At 41.1% G+C, this 23,848-nt stretch overlaps 1 protein-coding gene across 2 annotated transcripts in view; it reads left to right on the top strand.

Moving 5' to 3' along the window:
* The first annotated feature begins 1,888 nt into the window (after positions 1-1,888).
* Positions 1,889-23,848, top strand: part of arap2 (ArfGAP with RhoGAP domain, ankyrin repeat and PH domain 2) — a 132,848-nt gene continuing 110,888 nt past the window's right edge. The window contains exons 1-7 of one of the 2 annotated variants that reach the window (XM_008435470.3): positions 1,889-2,460; positions 6,575-7,443; positions 10,267-10,340; positions 14,205-14,281; positions 14,627-14,691; positions 15,738-16,073; positions 18,645-18,714. In XM_008435470.3, coding sequence (XP_008433692.2) covers positions 6,638-7,443; positions 10,267-10,340; positions 14,205-14,281; positions 14,627-14,691; positions 15,738-16,073; positions 18,645-18,714 — 1,428 coding nt within the window. In that variant the 5' untranslated portion in view covers positions 1,889-2,460; positions 6,575-6,637. Of the gene's footprint in view, positions 2,461-2,528; positions 2,697-6,574; positions 7,444-10,266; positions 10,341-14,204; positions 14,282-14,626; positions 14,692-15,737; positions 16,074-18,644; positions 18,715-23,848 lie in introns of those variants that run through there. The other variant, XM_008435469.2, reaches the window with a different exon arrangement.

Below are 23,848 nucleotides of genomic sequence, written 5' to 3'. Positions count from 1 at the left end.
TCTTCCCTTTCAATCTTCTTTCAATTCCCTTGAATATAAGCCCAGCTGTGTGTGGTTTTGGTGCCACCGGCAGTGAATGTTGGCGTGTCCCTCGTTGTCCCAGCGGGAGCCAAAAGCTGCATTCACATGGCTGACGGCAGTAAAAAGTGTTGCTAAGGTGACCCCCCCACTAAAGGGCGGGCGGGACAGGGTTGGACAAAAGAGAAGCCACACCAACAAAAAACATTACAAGAGGAGAAACTTGTTTCTACTGTCATCTTCCGCTTTTCTGCTCCACAGTTTACTGCATGAGTGAGCAGAAAGGAGATGCAACCTGGAGCTGCTCAGGAATTCGAACCCAGTTTTAGGAGTATTTCTACCCTGAATAATCACAACATTGCTAGTTTGCAAGGGATTCACGTGTGCTAAACATGCCGTAAATTGTATCTATAGAAGGTTTTATTGCAAACCGTCCTATTACTGCGTCGGGCATCGTTTTTGAGGTTTCCTGAGGAGTTTTAGGAGTTTCTCTGATCGGTACACATGCAGTACCTCGCAAACGTATGCAAAGCACTGGCATTATATGTGATAAACCAACCAACACAAGGCAGTGGTTATCTTTGACTTGGAAAGAAAAGATACAAAGTTTTCCAAGTTTTCTTCCCCTAAAGAAAAACCTGAAAAGAGTGGTGTGTGTTTGTTTTCTTCCAGGATTGTCATTCATTCAGCGCCATTCATTTTCCCAGCAGTGCTGTGAAACATTCAAAGCTCTGGATATTATTTTATAACCCAACTCCGCTTTGAACTTTTTCCGTCACTTTATTCCTGGCCATTTCGCAGTGTTCCGACCAACCTCTGAGGCCTTCGCCAAAGAGCTGGATCCACACTGAGATTGATTTTCTTGGATTTTATTTAGGGGTATTAGAATAACACAAACGCATTCCACACTTTGCATTTTGTGAAACGACTTTTGAAAACCCCGTAGGATTATTTCGTCTTTGCTTTACCGCTGCGTGCTTCTTTATGCTTATCAAATAACACGTTTCCAAATACAACACACCGAATCTGGTGGCTTCTAACAAATTAAGGAGTGTGAATATTTTTTAGAAATCACCGTGAGTAAATTTGTATGCGAATATCTTCAGTGACCTACTATAAAAATGTTTCTTCAGACCGAGTTTCACCTACATTTTTAAAAGCAGTTAAAGCATCATGTTCTAAAATTGCACTCTGATATGTAACAATGCAAGATATTTAAGTTCCCTCAAGGTTGATGGTTTTGGAGTTCTGCATATGACAATATCAAATGAAAAATCTATTTAATAAAAGAAAGTATGATAAAAAATGTTAACTTTTATGCCTCCGTCTTGGGTTGGTTTTGTTTTGATGTAGCGTAGTGAACATTAGATATTGTTATGATTTGTTTCTATGTCCCACAGAACCTGCAGTACTCTGTCTCCATCATGTGGCTGATCCTGGACAAGCAAAATAAGAGCAGTTCTTCACAGACCACATATTCACAACACGATCCACTGCGTGGTCCTTTTATCCCAATAAATCCTGATAAAACACCGCAGCATTTAGTTTCACATAAGGTCATGTTGAAATGGGCTTCCCCGTTGTTCTTTGTTTTCTGAGCATATGATCGGCTGAGCAAGATATACTGGGACACATCTTAAAAACATTCTTTGTGCATTACATTTTTAAAGTTTAGTTTTTAGATTTAACTAGGAACATTTAAAAATGCTGCAAAAGGTAAAGACCCACTTTGGATTCAAAAGACAGGGTTTTTTTTTTTTTAGATCCTCTTCAGAAATTAAACAATTAACAAAAAATGATAATGGTGTAGACATATTCAGGGTATGCATGTCAGAAGAAACTAAAAATTTATTTATTTATTTTTTTGTTCTGCGTGCTCACCAAAGTCTGATCCAGACTTCTAATTTCTCTGGAACTCTATCATGATGTTTCTGATTTTGACGAATTCCAATTTAACTACCTGCTCACTTATTTCCACTTCCTGTTCTACTTGAATTATGAGACCTGAAGAGTGGCTGTAGGAAGTCATGGATCAGCCGAAAATGTAAAGCGTTTTATTTATTTTTTTTCTCTTGATGGCAGATTTCTTTCCCCATGGAATAAATGAACAACAACAACAACAACAACAGCAAAAAAAAGTAAATATCAGACTTTTCTACATTTCAGACTGTGTGGAGATTACATGGGAAGTAGCTGCGTTTTAATGATTTTTCATTGCTGTACAGGATGGAAATAAAACATAACGTGTCAGTAGGACGTGTTGCCAGCTGCATTCCTGCCTGCGCGCTGAATCCATAGCCTGCAGCATCGGGATCAGGCAGAGGCATGCCAGCATTCCCAGAAAAAACTTCACACATTCCCGTGCGCTCTGAACGACGACATCTCGTCATTCTCTCTAACAATGTCACGTCCTTATAGCCTACTGGGTCATCTCAACAGCTGGTAAGTGTCACAATAAACACTGATGACTTCTTTTTTTTTTTTTTTTTTTTTGTGAAGTTAAGGGGGATGGTTCCCTGATGGGCGTGGAGCTCATTTTACTCAATGACGGAAACAGCCGAGTGACTTGAACTCTGGGTTGAAATTCAAAGCAGCGTTATTAGAAAAAAAAAAGCCTCGAGGGAAGTAAAGGTGTGCGGATAAAATGCCGGAAGTTTCTTTCTGTTCTTAAGTTGCAGGTAAGCTTTTCTAACCCAGCTGCACACACACACAGACACGTCCACGAGTGGTACGTTTGTTCGAGACCGGGCTGAATACGCCACCTTTAGTACAAAAAAAAAAAAAAAAAAGAGAGAGAGATTAGTTTCTTACGTACGCGTTAGAAGAGAGGACGTAAGTAGTGACGTATGATATGCGTTCTCGACCAGGTTGCCTTTTATCGGTTTTTTAAAAATAGGTGATATTTACATTATATTTTCGGTGTAAGACCGTTCATCCCGAAGTGAAACCAGGGCTTAAGCAGCACCACACGTGGGTTGCTCAATGAAAACACTCCCATTTAAAAAAAAAAAAAAAAAAAAAAAAGAAGGAAGATAACCTCAGCGTACCTCCACGGCTATTAACCTAATTAATAATCTAACTTGAGTTTTAAGTAGCATGGGATATTAAGGGAACCGTTTGGAGAATGTCTTAAGGTTCTCGGGGCGCCTGAGCTTGATGTGAAACATACACGGGTAATATTACTCTCAAACAAGGAAGAAAACACAGGGTGGACTTTGTTCAAAGGGATGCACAGAAAGCAGTGGTATTGTACAGTTTTGTGTCTGTGTGCATGCATGGGCGTGCATACCGTGACTCAGGCAGTGGTTGCACCGTACAACAGTACCTGCAACTTTCTTTTGCACAGTTGTGTTTCATTCAGGTTGCCAAAGTAAATACGACATGCTATATTCTAATAGCAAGATAAGAAAACTATCTAAACTAACTTGTTTTTTAAAAAAGTACTCCCTTGTCCTTTTTAAATCATCAATTATCTGTGATTAACCGATTTATTTGAAAAGCTTGTTTCAGTTTGATTAGCCACATCCAGGCCTGAACTTTACTCCTCAAGCCAGTAGAATCAAGAAAGCAGCCGAACGAAAGCTGGTTGACAGCATGAAGTGGGCAAAACTGTCTCAAAAAGCGAACAAAGCTGTCAACATGTATCAATCTGGAGAGGATTACCAAGGCGTTATATTTTATTTAATTTAATTTTTTAGAGATGCCTGGTGGTACACGTTGAGAACTATTCAGAAATGGAGAAAACAAGAAGTGGCGGTAAACCTGCCTAGAAGCAGCTGGCCGCACACCGAGAGTTCATCAACTGCTGTTGTGGGACGTCACGAGAAATCCCAGAGCAATAGCACTGTAGGCCTCAGTTAAGGTCAAATTTTATTATTGGTGTAACATACCACATAAATCTCAGGTCAGCACTTTTCTTAAATGCATGCAAAACAAGAAAACATTTCAGAAAAACCAGTCTGACCATTGGTTTGGGGCCTTACGCTCGGTCGTGCAGCAGGAACATGATGCAAAACACATCGCCACCTTTTTTTGTCTTTTTGTTTTTTTTTGCTAAATATGTCTTCATACTCACAAGGCATGTGCAAACCTAGCTGATTGAGTTCTCTTTTTCTCCTTTTCTTTCTCTCTGAAGCTGATGTGTGGCTTTGATAACAAGGCAGTGTAGCTGTAGATTAAGACTCCTCTGCCTGATCTTTATTAATGTCTGTGGTTTAGTATCTTCTTTTTTGTAGCTGGCCCTCAAACTGGACTGGTGTGCCCCTTACTGGTAACACTGCTACAATACTAGGCTACCCCCGAACACTTGACTCCAGCTTATTCTCACAGCCACTTGCAGCTCTTGTTGCAAGTGGCTGATTTTTTTTTTTTTTTTTACAATCGTAAAAAATCTCATTTTGCTTTCGCAAGTAAGCTAACTGGAAGCAAGTTTCTGTTAACCGTTTGAGACATCCTTTTAGAGTGAATTCATGAGTGCCTGAAGAATGTTTCTTAAAAGCAGAAGTAGCGGTACAGGTTCGCTGTGAGTGGCAGCTCTGTAACCTAAAAGAGAAGTGGGCATATTTTGAAGCTGATGTTTATGCATCTCCCTGTGAGTTTCAAATGTGTGTGTGTAAAAAAATCTAGATGGTGAGAGGTCATAGTTCTGCTGCAAAGTTTAACTGTGTGTTTTTTATTTTTTTATTTTTTTCACAAAACATGCCCGTTCATTCTGATAAAGCTTAAGTTTTGATGTCAGCTGCTGTGTCATCAGAGCTATTGCTGCTTCCTGCTGCCGCCTCCAAAGGTGTTGTAAATGTAGGTCTGTTTGCTAGTTGTACATTACTCTAACTTGGCTTTACTTGTCATTGTTGCATAGCACTGAACATGACTTGAAATTATCTGATAAAAACTGAGCAAAACAAAAACCAGAAACAAGTCAACAGTTAACACTCTGCCCATGACAAACTGTTTTGTGGTTGGACGCAGTGATGCGCCAAACTATTTCTTGTGACAACTCCCTCGAGTCAGACTACAGTGTGAAACCAACTTTGACATTGTCATTGTAATTTTTTTTTTTTTTTTTTTTCATAAAAGTTGTTTGCACAGAGCCCAAAAGTTGAGATGGGAGAACCGAGGCATTTTTATTCTTTTTTGTTTTGACTTGGCCTGCATGAGTTTTTTTTTCACAGCATATGATACCAAGTTCCTTTTTATAACATGATTTTGCCTTTATTTCAACAGCTTGCCAACCAGCCTGTAACCTGCCAGTTTTTAGTTTTAAAACAGTGTTGGCTTATTAGCAGCAACGGGTAGCGTTTTCAGCGAGCAGGAACTTTGTCATGCAGCCAAATTTGTTTGCGCAGGGGGGAAACATAGAAGTGCAATCTTTCTGCCAGTTTAGCAGCGACATGTCAGGGTAGTTCTGCATTCTGCTCCTGGATCCGTACAGCCAGACCAAACTTTGGTCACTTTTTCTGTCATTCCGTTTTATATGACGGTACAAGGGGCAGTTCTAAGGGTTTCTGTCACTTGTTAAAACCTCGGTGTGCCTTTATACCCCTCTCCAGCTACAGTGGTTTTAGACTAGTGCCAATTTCACACTTACAACTATTTTAATGCATACAATTGTTTCTTTAGCTTGTAGTTAAACATACGTGTTGGTTAGTCAAAGTAAAATGTTTTGGAGTAGCTGGAAAATCTGTATATATTCTCTTGGTTGTTGAACAGAGAAAGCTATCCAAATAAAACTTGTATGGATTTCAATTCATATTTATTCCACATAGTTTAGCTCCTTGATTAGGATATATAGAAAAAAATATCGAGAAGACTAATCTTTTTGAACTGTTGACTCAGTTAATGCAAAATTTAAATAAAAAAAGCAAAATGCTAGCTACCTCACTGTAGTTTTCCAACGGGATTAAACAAAATACAACTCATATTAAGGGTGAAAGTTCAAAAGGATCAGATTCATTCATTGTGTTCTTGAAAATATCGATCTATCCTAAACGACAGATCAAACATTAGTTCCTCCCTGGACACATTTGGCAGGCTTTATTTCAAATATACATTGTTAAACGAAAATGCACGCATCACAATCTGAATGTATTAAATGTGTTCCTTTTTTTTTTTTTTTTTACTTTCTTTCAACTTATTTATTGTAACCTAAAACTTTGATATTAACCTGAGCTACATTACTGCCATCGGTGGGCGAAATGCACTGACGGTCTGACGGAAGCTACAATCAAAACGGTTAACCTTGTTACGATCGTCAAGCAGAAAACCTCTTGGTTCTGGTCACCGACTTATTAAGCATGGCAAGAAATTGAACCATCGGTTTGTCTCAGACTTTTTATGTTGGTTTAGATTAGATACAAGTTTCTTCTCGCAGAAAATACCTTTACAAGCCCCACCATTGAATTTTACAGCTGCAGAACTTCTGTGCACCATACAATCTGATTTGGTCATTTAGTGTTAAGTATATCCCCTTTGTGGTACCTTTAATTTTAATTACACATTAACAAGACAAAAAAAAAATGTATCGCCTATCTGTTGATGTTGTCTTGTGTGTCTCCAGTGTGAAGGTGGCCTCCTTGTTCTCCATGTCTTGCTAAAGCTTCAGACGTGGGACTAGAGCACCATGTTGGAGCCTCGAGAGTCTCGATACAACATCGAGGAGTGGCTGATGACCCTTCGCTTGTCGCAGTACATCTCCTTTTTCCAGAAGGCTGGATATCAGGTTGTGGAAGACTGCAGAGGACTCACAGATGAGCGACTCCTGGAGCTCCAGGTGCTGCCAACCGGCCACCGTAAACGAATCCTCTGGAGTTTGGAGGCGCAAGGGTTGAAGCAGGAGGGTGGAGAGAAAGGTGAAAGCGAGCAGGATACTCGGGAGAGTGATGGGAATCAAAAGAAGCCACCCTTGCTCCCGAGACACGTTTTCCGTAATTACCGAAGCACGGGGGTGTCCTGTCAACATAACCAACCGAAGGAGAACAGGGACTATAATGTGGAAGGGAGTCAGACTTTGCCAGCAGGTGCAGGACTAACACCAGATCCTGAGAACCAGCCCGATCGCCGACATATTATTCCACCAGTACCTGCCCCACGAAACCTCCAGCTTACACAGACGTCTGTGTCCTCGCGTCCCTGCTTTCCTACCTCCATGCTCTTGAGCAGCAGCAATGAATCGCTTCCCACCTCGGAAACGGCCTCTGATTTCGAGGCCTCTTCAGAGTGTCAGTGGAACTGTGACTCCGTGCCCTCTGCAACCGATGCTCTCCTTCCAGTGCTAGCTGAAGACCAAGAGGATTTTTATGGTGAAATGGTGGAAAACTCAATCTACGAGGTACAACCAGCCGGTCCGCGACTTACCCGCTCCTACCGGTTAAGGCACCGGCCTGTTCCTGAAATCCCCAGCGAACCTGCTGCTGCGCCCCTGGACAGGTACTGCTTTTTAAGTTAAAAAGCGTAGCTGTAGGGTTAATAAAACTCGACTCTCCTTTTATAGACTCGCTGTAGCGTTTACACACACGTCGTGCTCATTAGACGAGTCATCTAGAACGTTTTTGCGCTAAACTCGGTGTGCGCATTTACACAGTGGGGGTTTAAGAAATTAATTGCAGGCACAGCATTAATTAGTTGAGAATCATCTGCTGCATTCCTGCAAATTATTACTACGAATGGCAGATCCTCAATGGCTCTACTAGGCAGCCCACCCACTGGAAAAATGTATTTAAAAATAAAATATGCACATATGCATGAGTTCGTTGCAACCCAGCTCAGAAAGTTTTGATTTTGTCAGAGTGCAAGGCGTCAGATTACTAGTCTGATGCATAAAAAGGTAAAGGTGCCAGGATTTTCCAGAGCTGCATCAAGCATAGAGAAGTGCGGTGTTGACCGGTTACTGTAAAGTGCCATACTGTAGTTGAGAAAAACAACCAGTAACGATGTAGAGTTCCACCCATCATTCTCATCAAGGCAATATGTCTGTTAAGCTGCAGATTAGCTAGTAGGGATGATCAGTTTTCCTTATTTTATTGCTATCAGAAAACAAACAAAAAAAGAATTTGTGGACCCATGAGATCTCTGATCATCTCTATGCGATCTGCGCAAGCCACAAAAACATGCTTAAGATACAATTGAATACAGTTACTTTATACTTTTTAGCAGCATAGTTGCAGCACCAAATCTGAAACTTCATGATTATCAGATTAATGGGGGAGGAGGGGTGCGACTAACAAATATATATATATATATATATATATATATATATATATATATATATATATATATTTTTTTTTTTATCATCACTATGATAAATACCACAAAACTTTAGTGAGATTTTTAGTTCTCATCTCCCGTCCCTACTGGCTCACCTGAAGGAGTAGCATGACTAAAATGACACTAACCAGCAAAGGATGCTTGAGCTGCTCTCTAAAGATCAGATCAGTCAAAAAGATGTAATACTCTGCAAAACTGAGACTTAAAAAAAAAGATGTTACATTTCATGTGGTTTCATTCCTTATTTTTGCTTTAGTCTGTATGAATGAAAAAGACGATATGTGTATATATATATAACCAAAATGTTATTTTAGCAGCAGTAGACATAGGTGTTGCTTTTGTGTTTTTTAAATAGAAGATATTTTTTGTTTTGCATTTCTGCACAAATATCTCAACACATTTTAAACTGTGATGTTTTTTTTTTTACCCAAGCTTATCATCCCATTAGAATCTGATACTGACCTTACTGGGCAAAAACCACTGTGTGGGTAATTCCAGCAAAGAACAGCACTGGATTCAGAATGAAACTGCAACTTTTCCTGTTGCTGATCCCTTAAAAGCAACAATCTTACTCCTTGTGAGCTCAGAGTTGCATCTCGAGCCTCGTGAGGTCTCATTTGGCATTTAAACCTCAAAGTTTATAGCCCTACAATATGTGAAACGACTGAGATATGAAAGCTAATTTAGATATTGCAATAAAAAACCCCAAAAAACTCTGCTGTTTAAGACAGAGGATTGTAGCATAGCTTAGTAGGCAAAGGATGGTCAGGAGTATCGAGACAAACTACAGAGCAGAAGTCTGAGAGCAAAACCAGAACAGCCAGACATTTTGAAGCAACTTGAGGATTCCGTTTGATCCATTTCTTTAAAACAATCAAGTTCTTTACGGTTTAAGAGATGGTCACTGCATAATCAATCTTTCCTTTTCATTGATATACACCGTTTTCTTCAATTACTATGCCACTGTTTCTGTTAATAAACAGAAACAAGGTTCTAGTTTTAGAATTGAGAAGATTTGTCAGAGAACTTCATTGCCAACGTTGAAAAAAAATCACAGTTTGCATTTTGTGTGTGTGTATGTGTGTATGCATATGCACATGTAAAACAAACAAACAAAAAACTATGCTTTTACTTTTTACAATTTTATAGTACAATGACAATCTCTTGCTCTCCTCTGCTAACAGATTGGGTTTGACAGCAAACAGTGTATTTCTGCAGGGAACATGTTTGGACATCTCTTTACCAAAATCCGAGACGGTGTGCCAACAGAAATGCCTCAAATGAACTACAAGTCAGGGTGCTTGAAATCAAAGTATCACGGTTTCCTTTGTTTCTACAAGCCCAGGAACGGCCGCTGAGCAAAAGTACTTTAGATGACGAAGTTAAATTTTAATCAGACAAAGATAATCTGAGTAAACGGACAGTGCCTCTTAAGAGAAAATGGTAATATGTGAAAAAAGTTATATACCCAAAACCTAATAACTTGTTGTGTCACCCCTGGCAGCAGCAAATGCATTTAGCATTTCTGCTAACAGGCCGGGTTGTCTTTTATTTCTCTCTGAAAGAATTTTGTTCTAAAATTCTTTATAAAAATTGTATTTAATCAGGCCACATTGAAGCGTTTTCCAGAATAAGCTGCTTGTTTGCAGGTGGAAGTCGCACCATTTGAATTTCAGTTAAGCCCAGACTTTGACTAGGTTTAACCCTGTCTAAAAAAAAATAAAAAATAGCTGAAATCAGTGGGCGTTGAGTGCTTGTTGCATGTCAATGTCGCCATTGCTTTCAGACGTACACCAACGGGGAACCAGAGGAGCACGATTACGTATTCCACAGAAACAAACGCCCTTCACTCTGTACTTTTATTTGGACCTTTTGAGTTGGGAAACTTTCCTCAGCTCTGAAGGTCTTTATGCTTACACGGCGTTAACTATTTCTCCCACGCGCTCCACTGTTGGTTCTAATCCACTGATTCTGCTTCCTCCTCAGGAGCGCACAAACAACCAGCCCTGAACACCTAACCGGCTCAGAGCGTCCCACTGGTGCAAACGGCATACAGAAAGGTATGTGCAGACTTTCGGCTACATCCCCTTTATCTCGGCTATGAATATTTCATACGGCAGCGGAGTCGGCGGTGCTGTTGTTTGCACGAATGAAACGGGGGCGGGGGGAGAAGAGCCAAGGGTAGAGCGTGGGTGCGGCGGGGGTGTTCGAAGGCTGCGTCGCAGGAGAAGTCGACACCCCGGTTTCAAGCGCTCATCTCGCCGGGCATATGCTCTCGCATATCTCCTTCCTCGGGGAGACCTTGGTATATATTCCTGTCGCACGGCTCGCTCCAAAGTTTTCCAGAAGTTGTTTAACTTTGGTAGCGACACGCAGGCTTGTAGTGCTTGTAGTGTAGTGATTTTATCCAGCTTGCTCAGCGATCCCCCGCAGCCGGGGGGTTGGGGGGCTGGGTGGAGGGGAAAGACTGGACTCATACGAGCGGATAGTGCTTTTCTTTCACAGGATCTTATTGCAAAACGGCTTTAAACATGTAAGCCTTCATAGTGTTATTTAACAATATTTGTCTCTCTCCTGATCATCACCCCCCTCCTAATCTGCCCTCTGACACATATTTTATCTGTTGTATCTACTTTCTTGTTATTGGTAACTTTTACTCTAACTCTGTAATCTCTTGGCAGGCGATGTTTTGCCAACTTCTGTCCATGTGGAACAAAATAGGCAGTGAGAATAGACAGGGAGGCGAGACAGTGGAGAGGGTTGGGAGAAACAAGGACGAGACGGATGCAAAGCAGGCTGAGAGAGACCGAGGGGGAGAAGAAGAAGCAGCCAAATGCGTCCCAGAGCAGGGACATGGGGAGCCCGAGTCTCAACTAGCAAGTAAAAAAATTCCCCCAACTTAGATTGAAGCAAGGAAGACGTTATTTGACATATGATTCTTGTGGAGCACATTTGAAGGGTTTATTCCATGATGAGATTCGGGATGCATACAAAAAGAAAAAGTGCGGTACTGTCTCAGAGAAGGATATATATTCAGTAAAAATGCATTGCTGGAGGCATGCAGGCATTTAGTTTCTGCACCTTGTCCTTCGACTCCGCTCCAAAAATGGCACGTGTTCTGTTTAGTCTTTTGCTTCAGCAGCCCTGATGCCCCTCAGCCCAACATAAGTCCTTGTGCGATTTTTTTTTCTTCTTTTTTTTTGGGAGTGGCACACATACAAAATCGCAAATGTCTGACTCGACATTTATATTTACAGCTTGGTTAGTTTTCTGAAAATACTATAAATCTGAAGTATATTTGTGGCGCAAACATATCATGGCAAGGAAGGAATACATAAAGTAAATCATAAGAAAGTCGTGTTTTCCAGGGTTTTGAAAGAAAAATTAACTGCTGTCGGCACGTAGCGGCGTCGGTGTTTTGTTCAGAGTGCATTGTGTAGCGTTTCCACTTTCAATCGATCATGGCGTGTAAGTACAAGAGAAAATGAGAAAATATGGGGAGTCGAGATCATTTCATTCCATCTATTCTGATTCTCGCCACCGAAAGACTGTTAAAAACAAGGCTGCAAAGATAGAAATTCTCATTAATTTCAGGAGCATATGAAGCTGGTGTCTTGGAATTTCTGTGCTGAGAATTTCTAAGAGATCACCAGTGAATGTTTATCCTGGAGATGAAAGGAAATCTGTCGTCAGTGCAAATGGATAACGTGGTGAATTAAACTCCAATTGCTTTGTGAATTAAATTCCTCGTTGCCAGACAGATCAGATGATCCTCTTTTTTTTTTCTTCTTCTTCTTCTGGGGAAGTTGGGTATGGCGTGCCAAAAGGAAGAACAAAATTTAATCACTGGCAAGATTATTAAATCAAAAACAAATATAATATAACAAAGGTTTAATGGATCACTGGAATAAAAGGTTTCATTTTTTCTAAAGAACTATGATGTGCTGATAGTACTGAACACGTATGAATACAATTTGAAAACTACAGATTTACAAGAGTAAAAATCAGTGTTGTCATTAAAAACATTTTAAAATTAAAGGTCAAAAAAAGAAGTCTAAGAATTTGAGGTTAAGTTGGTAGTAGACAACTTCAGAGGAACTTGCGTTGGTTTTCTTTCTTAGATAATCCAAGCTCAAACAAAAAAGGAAAAACAACTTTTTGCCATTTTTAATCCAAGAAAATACATGTTCAGATCTATTAAAAACTCTTAACAGACTGTGCCTGAAAACATCACAATCAACTTCTTCCGATGCAGAATAGCTACAGTTCAGCGGTGGTTGGCAGAGCTTGTTCTTTTGGTCATGATCACAAGTGAGAGTTGGAAAAGACAGAAATTTCTCTGCCATGTTTAAAAGAAAAAAGGAAAAAAAGAATTGATTTGGAAACGGAACTAAAATGAGAATGACTTTGCAGCTAAACTAATTTACTAATATACCCGATGCAGCAGAACGCTGAATTCCACTCCCTTGATCCCAGTAAACCCGTTCACCTATTAAGAACTGGACAAGGACATTGTAGTCTACAATATTCCCTTAATTTTGATCCAATTTAGACCCACATAATAGTTTTTCCAATGTGCCAGGATGCTGTAGCTGCTGTCACAGCAAACGATTAAACAATAAGAAATATGTACTTTGTTTAATTCTCTAACCTTCTCTCTCAGCATAGGGGGCGTGAAAAAAAATAAAAAAAATAAAAAGTGTTAATTACAACGTGACCTGCGCGTCCCTGACTTCACTCATCTCTTACACCAACTCCGAGCCCGATAGCGGCATCGAGGTTGCCCAGACTGCTGTTGAACAAAGTCTGGTCCAAAGCAGATACAGAATCCTCTGAGAGAAACGACGGCACATAGCAGACACAAAGCCTCTGAGAGAACGGTAGAGGGGAACAGACAGCAATAGAGTGCGGTGGCGTCTGCGGGGCCCCTCGGAGAGACCCACGAGTGGCCTGAAGGTCGGCTGATAGAAGGTGATTGATGGTCGCTATCTGCCCACCAAGCTTCTCCGTGGAGAGGGTTGCAGTATCGGAGTGCGGTCCATCATCCAGCATTCTGACCTCTTCATACGGCTTACAAAACCGACTACTTGCTCTCCTGTGTGCTCTCCTGTGATGGCGTGTGCTCTCCTGTAATGGCGAGGATAATTGGAGAAAGAAACTTTCTGCTGGATGTTAAAAACACCAACATTTATGGTGGCAGTCTTTTCATTTGGTCCTCTGCCCTTTTATATCTTTGTTTTGTCTCAAGGCGTCTTTAAGTGTCTGAGGGTGATTCAATCTTTGTAAAGTCTCAAAGCGTATCTGTCCATCCGCCGATGTCTCTCTCTGTGTGTGTGTGTGTATGTCTGGCCCTGTGGCGACAACTTCTGGCCTTCGCAATCCTCAGGAGGGAGTAGTGTCATTTTTCACGGTGACAGGAAGCGGCCTACGCGCTGTAGCTCCAGGTCTCCAGACTAATAGTGTCTGGTTTGAGTCTCTCTCTCTCTCTCTCTCTTCTTCTTCATCCTCGCTTTCCGCCGACCACAGTTCCTGCAGGAACAAAAGACGGAGAAGACGGTCTTGGCAGCGATGCTGTTCGTTTGAGACAGTCCGAGGAGGATCAGACTCCCATTAGCGTAAAGAAGAGGGCCGAGGCGGAGAGATAGGCAAGGGGGAAAAAAAAAAATTAATTGGTTTGTGCCTGGATGGATCAAGGGCTAAGACGTTTACTCAGATCAATGAGTTGGTTAAATGAAAGAGCCCTATAACATCTAAGTGATTTGAAATTCAACTGGAACAATCCGGTTAAGCTGTTCACTTTCAAGCTCCACATTTTAGGCCTTCACACCATGTTTTTTTTTCTTTTTCTTTCTTTCTTCTTTTTTTTTTAAAGTTCCAACTCTTCGACAAAGCCACCTTTGTGTTTGTTTCTGTCTCCTTTTTAGCTCCACTTCAAAGAACCCTGACGCCCATCGCTCCCTACGGAGAAATATTCCTGTACAACAACCCCGGCTCGGCTCCGGTAAGACGGCGCAACACTCACACTCGTGGACGAGCAGCTCGGCAAAGAGGAACCAGCGTTTCTCAGATCTTTCAGCAGCATCTCTGCTGTTTCAGCCACACTCACACCAAACTTCCCTTCACAGTGTTAACGATGTCACCCGTGGACACGTTGCAGAGTGGAAAATGTGCTTGTTTCAGTGTGCTCCCCCATCCCCCCCCCCCCCACAACCCACCTCGAGGTTAATTGAAATGTCACCCTGCTACTAAAGTTAACATAGTTTAGGGCGCCGACTTGATAAGGGTGTCCTGCCGAAAGATGGACGCGTTCTTTTCGTCCGATGCTAATCTCTGCTGCTCTCTGTAGGAAAAAGGCGCCAAAGACGGGTTGCAGAAGGGCTTTAAGGCCAGGATGAAACAGAAGAAAAAGAGGTGTGTATGCTGATGTGATGCCGCCTTCACAAGCTGCAAGCCGCGAACAGGAGAAGCTGCCTTCCCTGCTTCCAGCACGAGAATGCTGATAAAATGCCTCGAATTCACACCGCGAATTCACATTGTTCTGCACTTGCACTTCACAGCCACGAAGTTCAGCATGTTTCATTTAGATCGTATGTACTGCTTATATATTTAAGCAGTTCATAAGTGTAAAGTCAATAGGAACGATCTATGAAATCCGCATCTGAAAAGTGTAGCACGCATCGGAATCCAGTGCAAAAAATTGGCTGCCACCTAATGAGCAGACGGAGAGTCAGCATGCGGGTTCCTTTATCTCCGTACGAAAGCTTTCCAAAACATGGCCGTTCTTCAGCGGGTACACATGAACGGGCGAGCGACTACAAATGCATGCCAGGTATTTAAGATTTTTAGTTATAGAAAGGTGATATTTTCCTTCCGCCTTACAGCTATTTGCTGGTTTCCTAATAAAATTCATTGAAGTTTGTCATTTGAATGTAGGAAAAAGCACCAGCTGTTTGAGTGCATCTGTGAGGAACTGTGTGCGCGAGCAGTTAAAACATTAATTTCACCATTTTTTAAAATATGAATAAGAAAAATAATCAGGGGTAAGTGGGGTATACATCACTTCCTGGCTCTCATTAATGCTTAGCAAATGATTATTTCAGCGTTTTAGGAAATTAACGTCTAAAATTGCAGAAATGTAGACGTGAGGATCAGTGCTGCATTCACTGTGCTTGTTAGCTAATTATGTAGCTCTACATCTATTCTAAGAGGTAATTATCGAGCCATAAACTTCCTGAGAAATTATTTTTGTTTTGAAAAGCAGCCAGTCACTAAATGTTTACACTTGAGTATTTTATTTTTGTCCGTGAGACCAACATAGACCAACATCACCAGCAGTTCTAAATGTATTTCAAGTGTCGTGATTAGATAATTCACCACGCTTTGAGAGATTACGCAGGGCGCTACAACGTCAGGTTACATCAGTTTTTGAATTCACCGTGTCATATGTGCGCTTGCAGAAAACAATCCAAAGAAAAAGAGAGTCCTCCGGCTCCACCTGTCCCCGACGCAGACGGATACTCGACCGTGAAAATGTGTGCCAGCATGCTACCTCGGCCCAGTCTGGATACGGCTTTTTCCACGACCCCTGACACTGCCCCGGCTGGTTTGGCGACCCCGGGCCCCGAAGACGAGTCCATGATCATGGTGGAGTGCGACCTCTACACGGAGTCTGCAAACTGTCGAGGGATTGTGACGGAAAGCGCAGAGCCCGATATCTCGCCGTACGCTTGCTTCTACGGAGCTCCCAAACAATCGGTCAAAGTGGGCTGGCTGGACAAGTTGTCACCTCAGGGGTGAGTTAGCCTGCTAGCTTCTGCCCGTTGCCCCGCAGCTTCACTCGACTCCCTCTTGTTCAAAGCGAAACAGGGAAGGATTCGGCCATTTTGCGACGGGCTTTTAAATGAGGATAAACCAACTGGCAAATTTGACAATTTGTGAAAATTGACGAATTTGATCTTTACTTAATTTTTTTAAATCTTTTTTTTTTTTTTACTTCTAGCCACAACAGATCTTTGAATTAAAAGCTTTTATCACTCAGAAGAGACACGCGAGGCCTTTAAAAATAAATTAAGTTGACACGCGTGGGTGTAGAAAGTTACTGAAAGGCAATGCTTTTTTAAAATTTATTTTTTGCTCCTCCTGTAAACCCTTCACAGCTCACTTTACAAGTTCCTCTTTATATACAGTACTAAATACAACATGTGATGCATCTTATTCTGTCAGACATATGTGCAAAGATAAAAGTCTGTTATCAAAGTTTACAGATGCGATAAACATACACAAAAGCTGAGAATTTTTTTTATACCTTTCAAATACTGTAAATTTAAAATAGGAATTGACCAAAAAGTCCCAACTGATGCATTTATAGATTAAACGGAGGAAGTTCATGTTTCTCTGTAACCAACCGTCTCTTAGCCTATCTGAGCAGCTCTTTCTAACACGACGCGCAAAAGACACGACGGCAATGAATGATATGAAGCGGGAGCTCACTGGAACCTGCTCCAGAGTCACTTTGTATTTACTAATGATGTTTTGTCCCGAGTTTTAAAGCATTTCTTATCCGTTTCGAATGTCCATTTTTCATGTGTTTGACACTGTCCCTGTGACAAATTGCAGCCTTTAATCATGAGAATGTGCTATGAGCTCCTGCTTTTTATTCATGCCTGTTTATTTGTTGCACACTAACGGGGCAGAATGCAAAAATGTATTTTTTGTTGTTTGCATTCTCAAATGTGTTTTACTCTTTGCAAATATTAATGTGGTGAATAGGATCTCTGTACCTTTGTATTGGTGGCGGCTCCAGAGGGGCACTTCCCCACCCCTAAAAACAAAACAAAAATCAAAAACGAATCTAAAAGATTTTTTTTTCTCTATGTGACTAAATAGTTCAACAAATCTGAATGGGATTAATCCTGATGTAAATGAAAACAGTAATGCTTAATGAACGGCCTATTACGACAACAGCTGTGACTTGGCAACCCCCATATAAAACTTTGATAAGCCTAAGACCTCAACTCACATCCTGCAAACAAGTTGCACTGCAGAACTGGACTGCTTAGTGTCTACGTAGACGCTAAGACTAATTCTGCAAAAATATCCATCATATCTATCTGAGGCTTAACCAGAGAAGTTTCATGAAAAGGAGAACTAATATGTAGAGCCTCACCAAAGGTTGCTGGTTGGCAACCAGCTGCAAAGCAAATGAAGGCAGAGCTGTAGCGTTTACAACACTCAGAGCATTTTAGCTACTAGGCAGCATTCCAAAGTCATATTTTTAGTGTTAAATAAGTTGATATCTCATGACATTTCCAGTTCACCAAGAGCTGTGAATACAGTTTCTCTTGTGTGTCCTGTTTTCGAATACAACCGGCAGTGGCAGTTAAACCACTGACATGACCCGAAATCTCCAGGACCCCTAGATCAAGACATAAATTTTTTTTTTTCTTTAAATGCCTTCCCCCTCAACCACATCAACAGCCACATTGTTCTGTTGTGAAGAGATCTGACACCAAGTAGAAAAAAATCCCCTGTCTCTTGCCATTAATGATTTTTTATGTTGAAAACTAAGTTTGTTTCTAAATAAATGTTTAACAATGATCTTGTTGTGGTATGGTGTAATTGAAAGGCCAGAGAATGTCAAAATATTGCATTTATTAGGCACGCTATCGGTGACTGTCCTGACGTGCCTCTGAGTTTTGCAGTGGTAGCTCAAGCATAGCAGCTTGACAGTTTATTTCTCCTGATGCCTCTCCAAGTCTCAGATGAAAGATTGAGTGTTCATCCTCCTCTGGGTCCCTTATGCTCCGTGTGTCTTGATCCTTTAAATATGCTGAACTGACGAATGGCTCCACGGACAGACATGCGAAGCTGCTCTATCAAATTTGCATGAATCTAATATTAGACAAAGGAAGGAAGGTGGGAGTAAACCTTGTGGTTTTGAGACGCAGGCCTTCTTTTGCTGTTACTCAGTTTGGTTTTCTTGGCAAAACTAGATTTCCTTTTCAGTCTTCTGGCACTGGATGCATCAGTGTTACTGTGAAGCCACGTTATCAATCATTTATTTGCCTCTTATAGTCTCCTTCAGCACCTGATTTGCATGGCTTTGGCAAACTGCCCTTGGGCTGTTGAATATTCAGACTCAATGCGGCCATTTATTTTGATTAAGATAATTGACAGCTGTTGATACGACTTTTGACACTAATGGATCAGTGGCACTCATGATAAAATATGAGTACCTGTGCGGAGTAGATTAGTAGCTCACCGTCTTCACACCAATGGGGTTAGCTTTCGCTTTTCATGATTCTCTCAAATTGGGTTTAGATTTTTTTTTTCCTCCCACCTAACCTTTGCATCTCTCTTTGCAGAAATTGTGTTTTCCAAAGAAGATGGGTGAGATTTGACGGCGAGAGTCTGGGCTACTACAACAATGAGAAGGTAGGTGGGGAGTCAGTGGGATGTACACTACTCAACATGTTAGCGGCTGCTAAAATGTCGTCTCTCAGACTTTTCTGCAGCTATTTAGAACCTTAGGTCATTTTGGTGAAAGCCTGTTTCCTTACTCGGCTAACTCCGTACCAAGTTCTTAAGTGCTCCCCTATTGTCATCATCATTAGCTTGGCAGAGTGAGAAAAGGGGCAAGGGCGCAGTAAGATGCGTGACGGACCAACACTCTGTGACTCTGTGCCTGCCCAGCTGTACTGTAGAGTACACCGGTGTTGGCACCTGGCCAGCTCCAGGAGAGTGCAAAAGAATGACAGAACGGGAGGCTCTCATCTCTTATTGCCTTCATCAGCATTTTCCCCCTGGCCGTATGGCTCCTTCCGCCCCTTTGTGACAGTAGAGTTTGAAGTTTGGCTCATGTCGAGTGGAAGGCAGTGATGAGTCAGAATGGCGTGAGATGCGAGGAAGCTGGAAGGTGGTTGCAGATGTAAGTGTGGAACGGACAGAATCGAAATTTAGATTCAAATGATGAAATGGAGGGTGTTGTAGTGCACGCCTGAAATGTATGAGAATAGTAATGAAAGGCTATTTTTATGTGGCGTTCTTTGCAAAAGCACACTACCATCTGCTTGAACTTTTTCACATTTCATCATTTTGCAGCCACAAACCTCAGTGTATTTCTGACGCATCATGGCAAATGTATGAGCAAGTTGGCAGAGCAACAAAGGAGAAAAAAAAAGATAGAAACCACAAATTTCTGAGAAAATAGTGACAATCCGCACCCTTTTTGTCTTGGTTTCTGCCAATGAGTTGCAAGTTTCAAGTAAACCTTGTGGTGCATTAACATCTCCGACACGTCACTCAACCCACCTGGTTGGCCTGAGGCTGCACTGTTGCTGCTGTGCAGAGAGCCATATGATGGTGACAAGGTGGTGAGCAGTGGTGAGCTCTGCGCCGACTAACTGCATCAACTAAATATAGCACCTAAAATAAAATAACTACTTACCCTGGCCTTGCATTGGGATGAAAAAAAACATTGTCTAACATGTTATATTTATTGCTGCACTTATTTGAGGATTTGTTCACTGATGCTCTCCATGATGCAAATGTTTATTTATTTATTTATTTTTTTAAATGCCAGCCTTACATCCTATTGTTTCCGGCTCAATGTCACATATTTCTAAGGGGATGGAGAAGAAAAAAGATCTGGTGACAATTTCTCCAGCAACACAGACCACCGCCAGCTTTCAGGTTTTGGCCTTATCAGAATCTCCAGATACAGAAAGTGGGTTGGAGGCCCCAAAAGGTAGTTCCACATATTAACTTTACTGCGTACAAGTGATGGCCTCATTTTCAGATCTTTGTTTGTAAAAACTGTTGAAGGCCATGAAGCGTTGTCTTTTCCTTTCTCAGTTATGCACAAATTTTTTTGTTGACGCATCGCATAAAATCTCAAGATACTTTGAGGTTTGTGGTTAAAAAAAAAAAAAAAAAGCGCCCAGAGACTATAAATACTTACGCAAGGTGACGTAAAAGATGGTACCATTTTTTTAATTTTTATTTTTTTAGTGTCCTTTCAAAAACAAAGTCTTTTGAGTTTCTGAGTGGTTGTCGGGGTCTCTCAAAATGCACTTTACATCTTCATCGTTTTCAATAATGACCATTTGTTCTCGCTGCAAAAACACATCAAACCCTTTTGTTTGCCTGTGTGGTTGGATGTGTGTGGGTGTGGAGTTGTGAACTCGTACCCCTTTCTCCCAGGGCCAGCTTGTTTTCACTACAGCGGCATTGCACAACATCACGATCAATGATGTGGGACCTGTCTAATGCCTGCTCGTTAATCACCTACTAATTATAGCTCTCTTGCTGCCTCTGTCCTCCTGCCTTTCCCTTGTTTTCTCTTTCCATTACATTTGTTGCTTTATTTATCAGGACATGCCTGGTCGACAGCGGGGCGGCATTGGCGGAGGAGGCCAACAAGTCAGCACTTTGACTCTGTCGGCATAGTTGCTGCAGTGTTAAGAGAGATGAAAGTCTCTCTTTATGTGGTTGCGTGTAAGGGAAAGCAGGGTTTGTTGTTCAGACTTAAAAAAAAAAAGACTTCTAAAGACCTCCGCTGTGCTTCTGACCTCTGAGACGGTGAAAAACCTCATCATGCTTTGGGTTAACAGAAAGGTTGAGTAAAATCTCTCTGTTATCCTTGATTTGTGTGGCTAGCTGGAGCTCTGCACCACCTGCCTCCACTTTCAACCACCTCCAGCAGTTTGAGTGTGGTGGTAGGAAAACGATTGCAGGGAAATCTCCCAGAAACTGCTTTGCAGTGTGTCAGAAACAGAGAAATTGGAGTTTGTTGCTCGTTTCCCCCCACAGTGCCAGCTATAGAAATTGCTAGTCTGCTCATGGTCTCATATTGATGTGTTGTTGACTCTGGGCTACAGAACACAGAATTAAGCCATTTATTGATATATTACAAAAAAACAAAACAAGAGAGCACTCCCCGAGTGGAAATGGGCCATGTTCCTCCTTGTCCTTTACCCGATACATTGTTGGATTTTTAATACGTTTTCTAACTTCACTGTCATAATGTCACCGAATTAAGGTGTTTATTGTGGAGTTCAAATCAAGACACTTCCAGTATTCAACAAAATTAAGATAAAAAAAATATAACTATTTTTAAGTGTATATTTTCCCTTTCTCTGCACCAGATATGTTATGCTAGCTTTGCTAACATATGTTAGCGACATTAAGAGTGGTCTTTGACGGTAGGCTTTTCAGCCTCGACAAATCTCTGATTTCTCAAAACCGGCACCTAGGAATATAGACTGCCATTTATTTGAACAGATCTTAACGTTTCCAAATGTAAAGCCAATGTTGCTGCTAGCACAACAAAAACTACTTTCTGCCAAAAGCCCACCAATTTTCATGTCTTCAAAAGGAGCTGATGGGTTTTTTCAGATTGTAGCTCGAATGTGGTTCCTTACTTCAGCACAGGATGGTTGCACATACATGGAAGGAACAAGTGGACTTAGTTAGCCAACACCATTGCATTGATTGTGCAACAATAAAACACAATCAGTACAACCTTATTTACATTATACAGATCCAGCTTGCAGTGTCACAGAATGATACAAGGGATATTGGGTGTCTGAGATTGGATTATAGAAATTTGTTCATGTTCCAACAAAATACATGAGGAATTTGTGTACTTTAATTAACTCATGCTTTTTGCAAATCCCCCAAAATTTTTGGGGTTCAATATTTGACCACTTACTGAAAAGTATATCCATTTTTGTAACACTTAGAATTTGCTTTCTGTTTTTGTTAGCAGTTGCTTATTTTACATGCTGCATGCACAGAACATCTTGTCCAATTCTAGGCCATTTTTGTTGCAGTGCTTCAGCTAGGAACTTTGAAAAACAGGAACATATTACTTCCCTGTTCACGCCCTTAATTAGGCAGAGCCTTTATGCCTTATTTCTGCATTTTCATCTTTATACAGCAGTAAATATAAGTAACCACTTTGATCATGGTTTGTCTGTCTCTTTAATCTGCTTTAAAAATTTCACTGGATGAATTCAAGTAAAATGTTAGAACAGCTACTTTGCCTTGAAGATTAGGTTGTAACCCCCCCACCCCCCCAAAAAAACCCCAACTTTTAGCATAAATGATCTCACAAGCCAATTCCAGTAATGTAACCCATTAAATGTTGTAGTTATTTAACTGTTGGTTTCTGTCAGGTTCTGTGGAATATATACAAGTGTAGCAATTTGGTAATATTAGTGGAAAATGTGTTGAGGTGTTTTAGGCCATTGTAAATGTGCAATCTCAGAGAACATGATCTTTTTATTTCCAAGAATTCATCAGGGGCAACGTGAACAACCCCCCCTCCCCCCTGACTCATGCTAGCATAATCAACAGATTGGTTGTTCTACTGTCCATAACAACAAAACAAAACAAACAAAAAATCTATTCTCTGATTATTTGTCTTTTTTTTCTTTCTCCGACTTACAACACCCAAAAAACCTCTTCTGTAGTTGAAAATCCACCGGGATCTGTCAACCCCAGACAAAACTAATCGTACTTAATCGCAGTCCCAGCTTGAAGGTCTCTGTCCGTTGTGATGCCATCACAGGGGTAGCAGTGGTGGCGTGGGAGAGTAGTGAGATCTTCGGTCTCACTTCTCCCTCTCTGCAGCATTGCCTCCAATCCGTCTCATCAATCACGCCTTACACTCGATTTCGTCAACTCAGGGATTGGCTTTAGAGAATGCTTTGGGCTTGAGATGTAGTCTTCGGGGTCCTGGCGTACTGTCGTGTGTACGTCTGCATGTTTGTATGCGGAGGGAAAGCTGGGCTTTGGGGCTGTGGAATAAGAAAGTGAGATGGGGATAGAGATAAGGGTGGCCAGAGGGCCAAAGGGGAGATGAGGTTTTAGGATCAGGGATCAGGCTCTTAGTGTCAGTCTGTCTGGCTGTGCGTCTGCGGCTGAGTAGTTTCTTACAAAGCTAAGAAAGCTTATCTGCTTACAGTACTACCTCTAGTATCTTGCCTGGATCTGTCCTTTTGGCTTTTTGTAGCACCGTCATCTTAATCAAAACTTTTTTTTTTTTTTAACAAAATATTTTCATGTTCAACAAAGAAGAAAATGTTTCAAATAAAACTACTTGGCAATATGTGAAGGACATTAAACCATAAATATTAGCTATTTATGATGTATTCTTTGTTGAGCATATAAAAACATTTTTGTGTGATTTGGGTTGTCAACAAAATCATATTATTTCCACAAATCAAATCCACGAAGGATGTTTTCGGATATACCGTGTTTGTATTGAGGCAAACTGCAGCCATTCTTCAATGAGGAGACTCGTACCCGTCCTAATTCTTCACAAGAACACCCACATTAAACTGAAGTGATATTACCTCTGCTTCACCCTTAAATAATTGAAAACTGATCTAAAGTATTAAAGCGGAGCACCGTAGGTAGAAAATGTTGAATAACGGGACTAGCCGGCCAAGCCTGTGATATGCTAGCATCATTCTTACCAGATGTAAAAAACCAAAGGCCTCGACTTGTTTTTATTGGAGCACGACTTAATCTGCTCAAAGTAAACACTTAACAGCCCTATATG

This window comes from Poecilia reticulata, chromosome 18, assembly GCF_904066995.2.
Source record: "Poecilia reticulata chromosome 18, P_reticulata-male-v2, whole genome shotgun sequence".
NCBI classification, from domain to species: Eukaryota; Metazoa; Chordata; class Actinopteri; order Cyprinodontiformes; family Poeciliidae; genus Poecilia; species Poecilia reticulata.
Note: the sequence above shows the minus strand (reverse complement) of the source record. Positions and strands in the feature narration are given on the sequence as shown.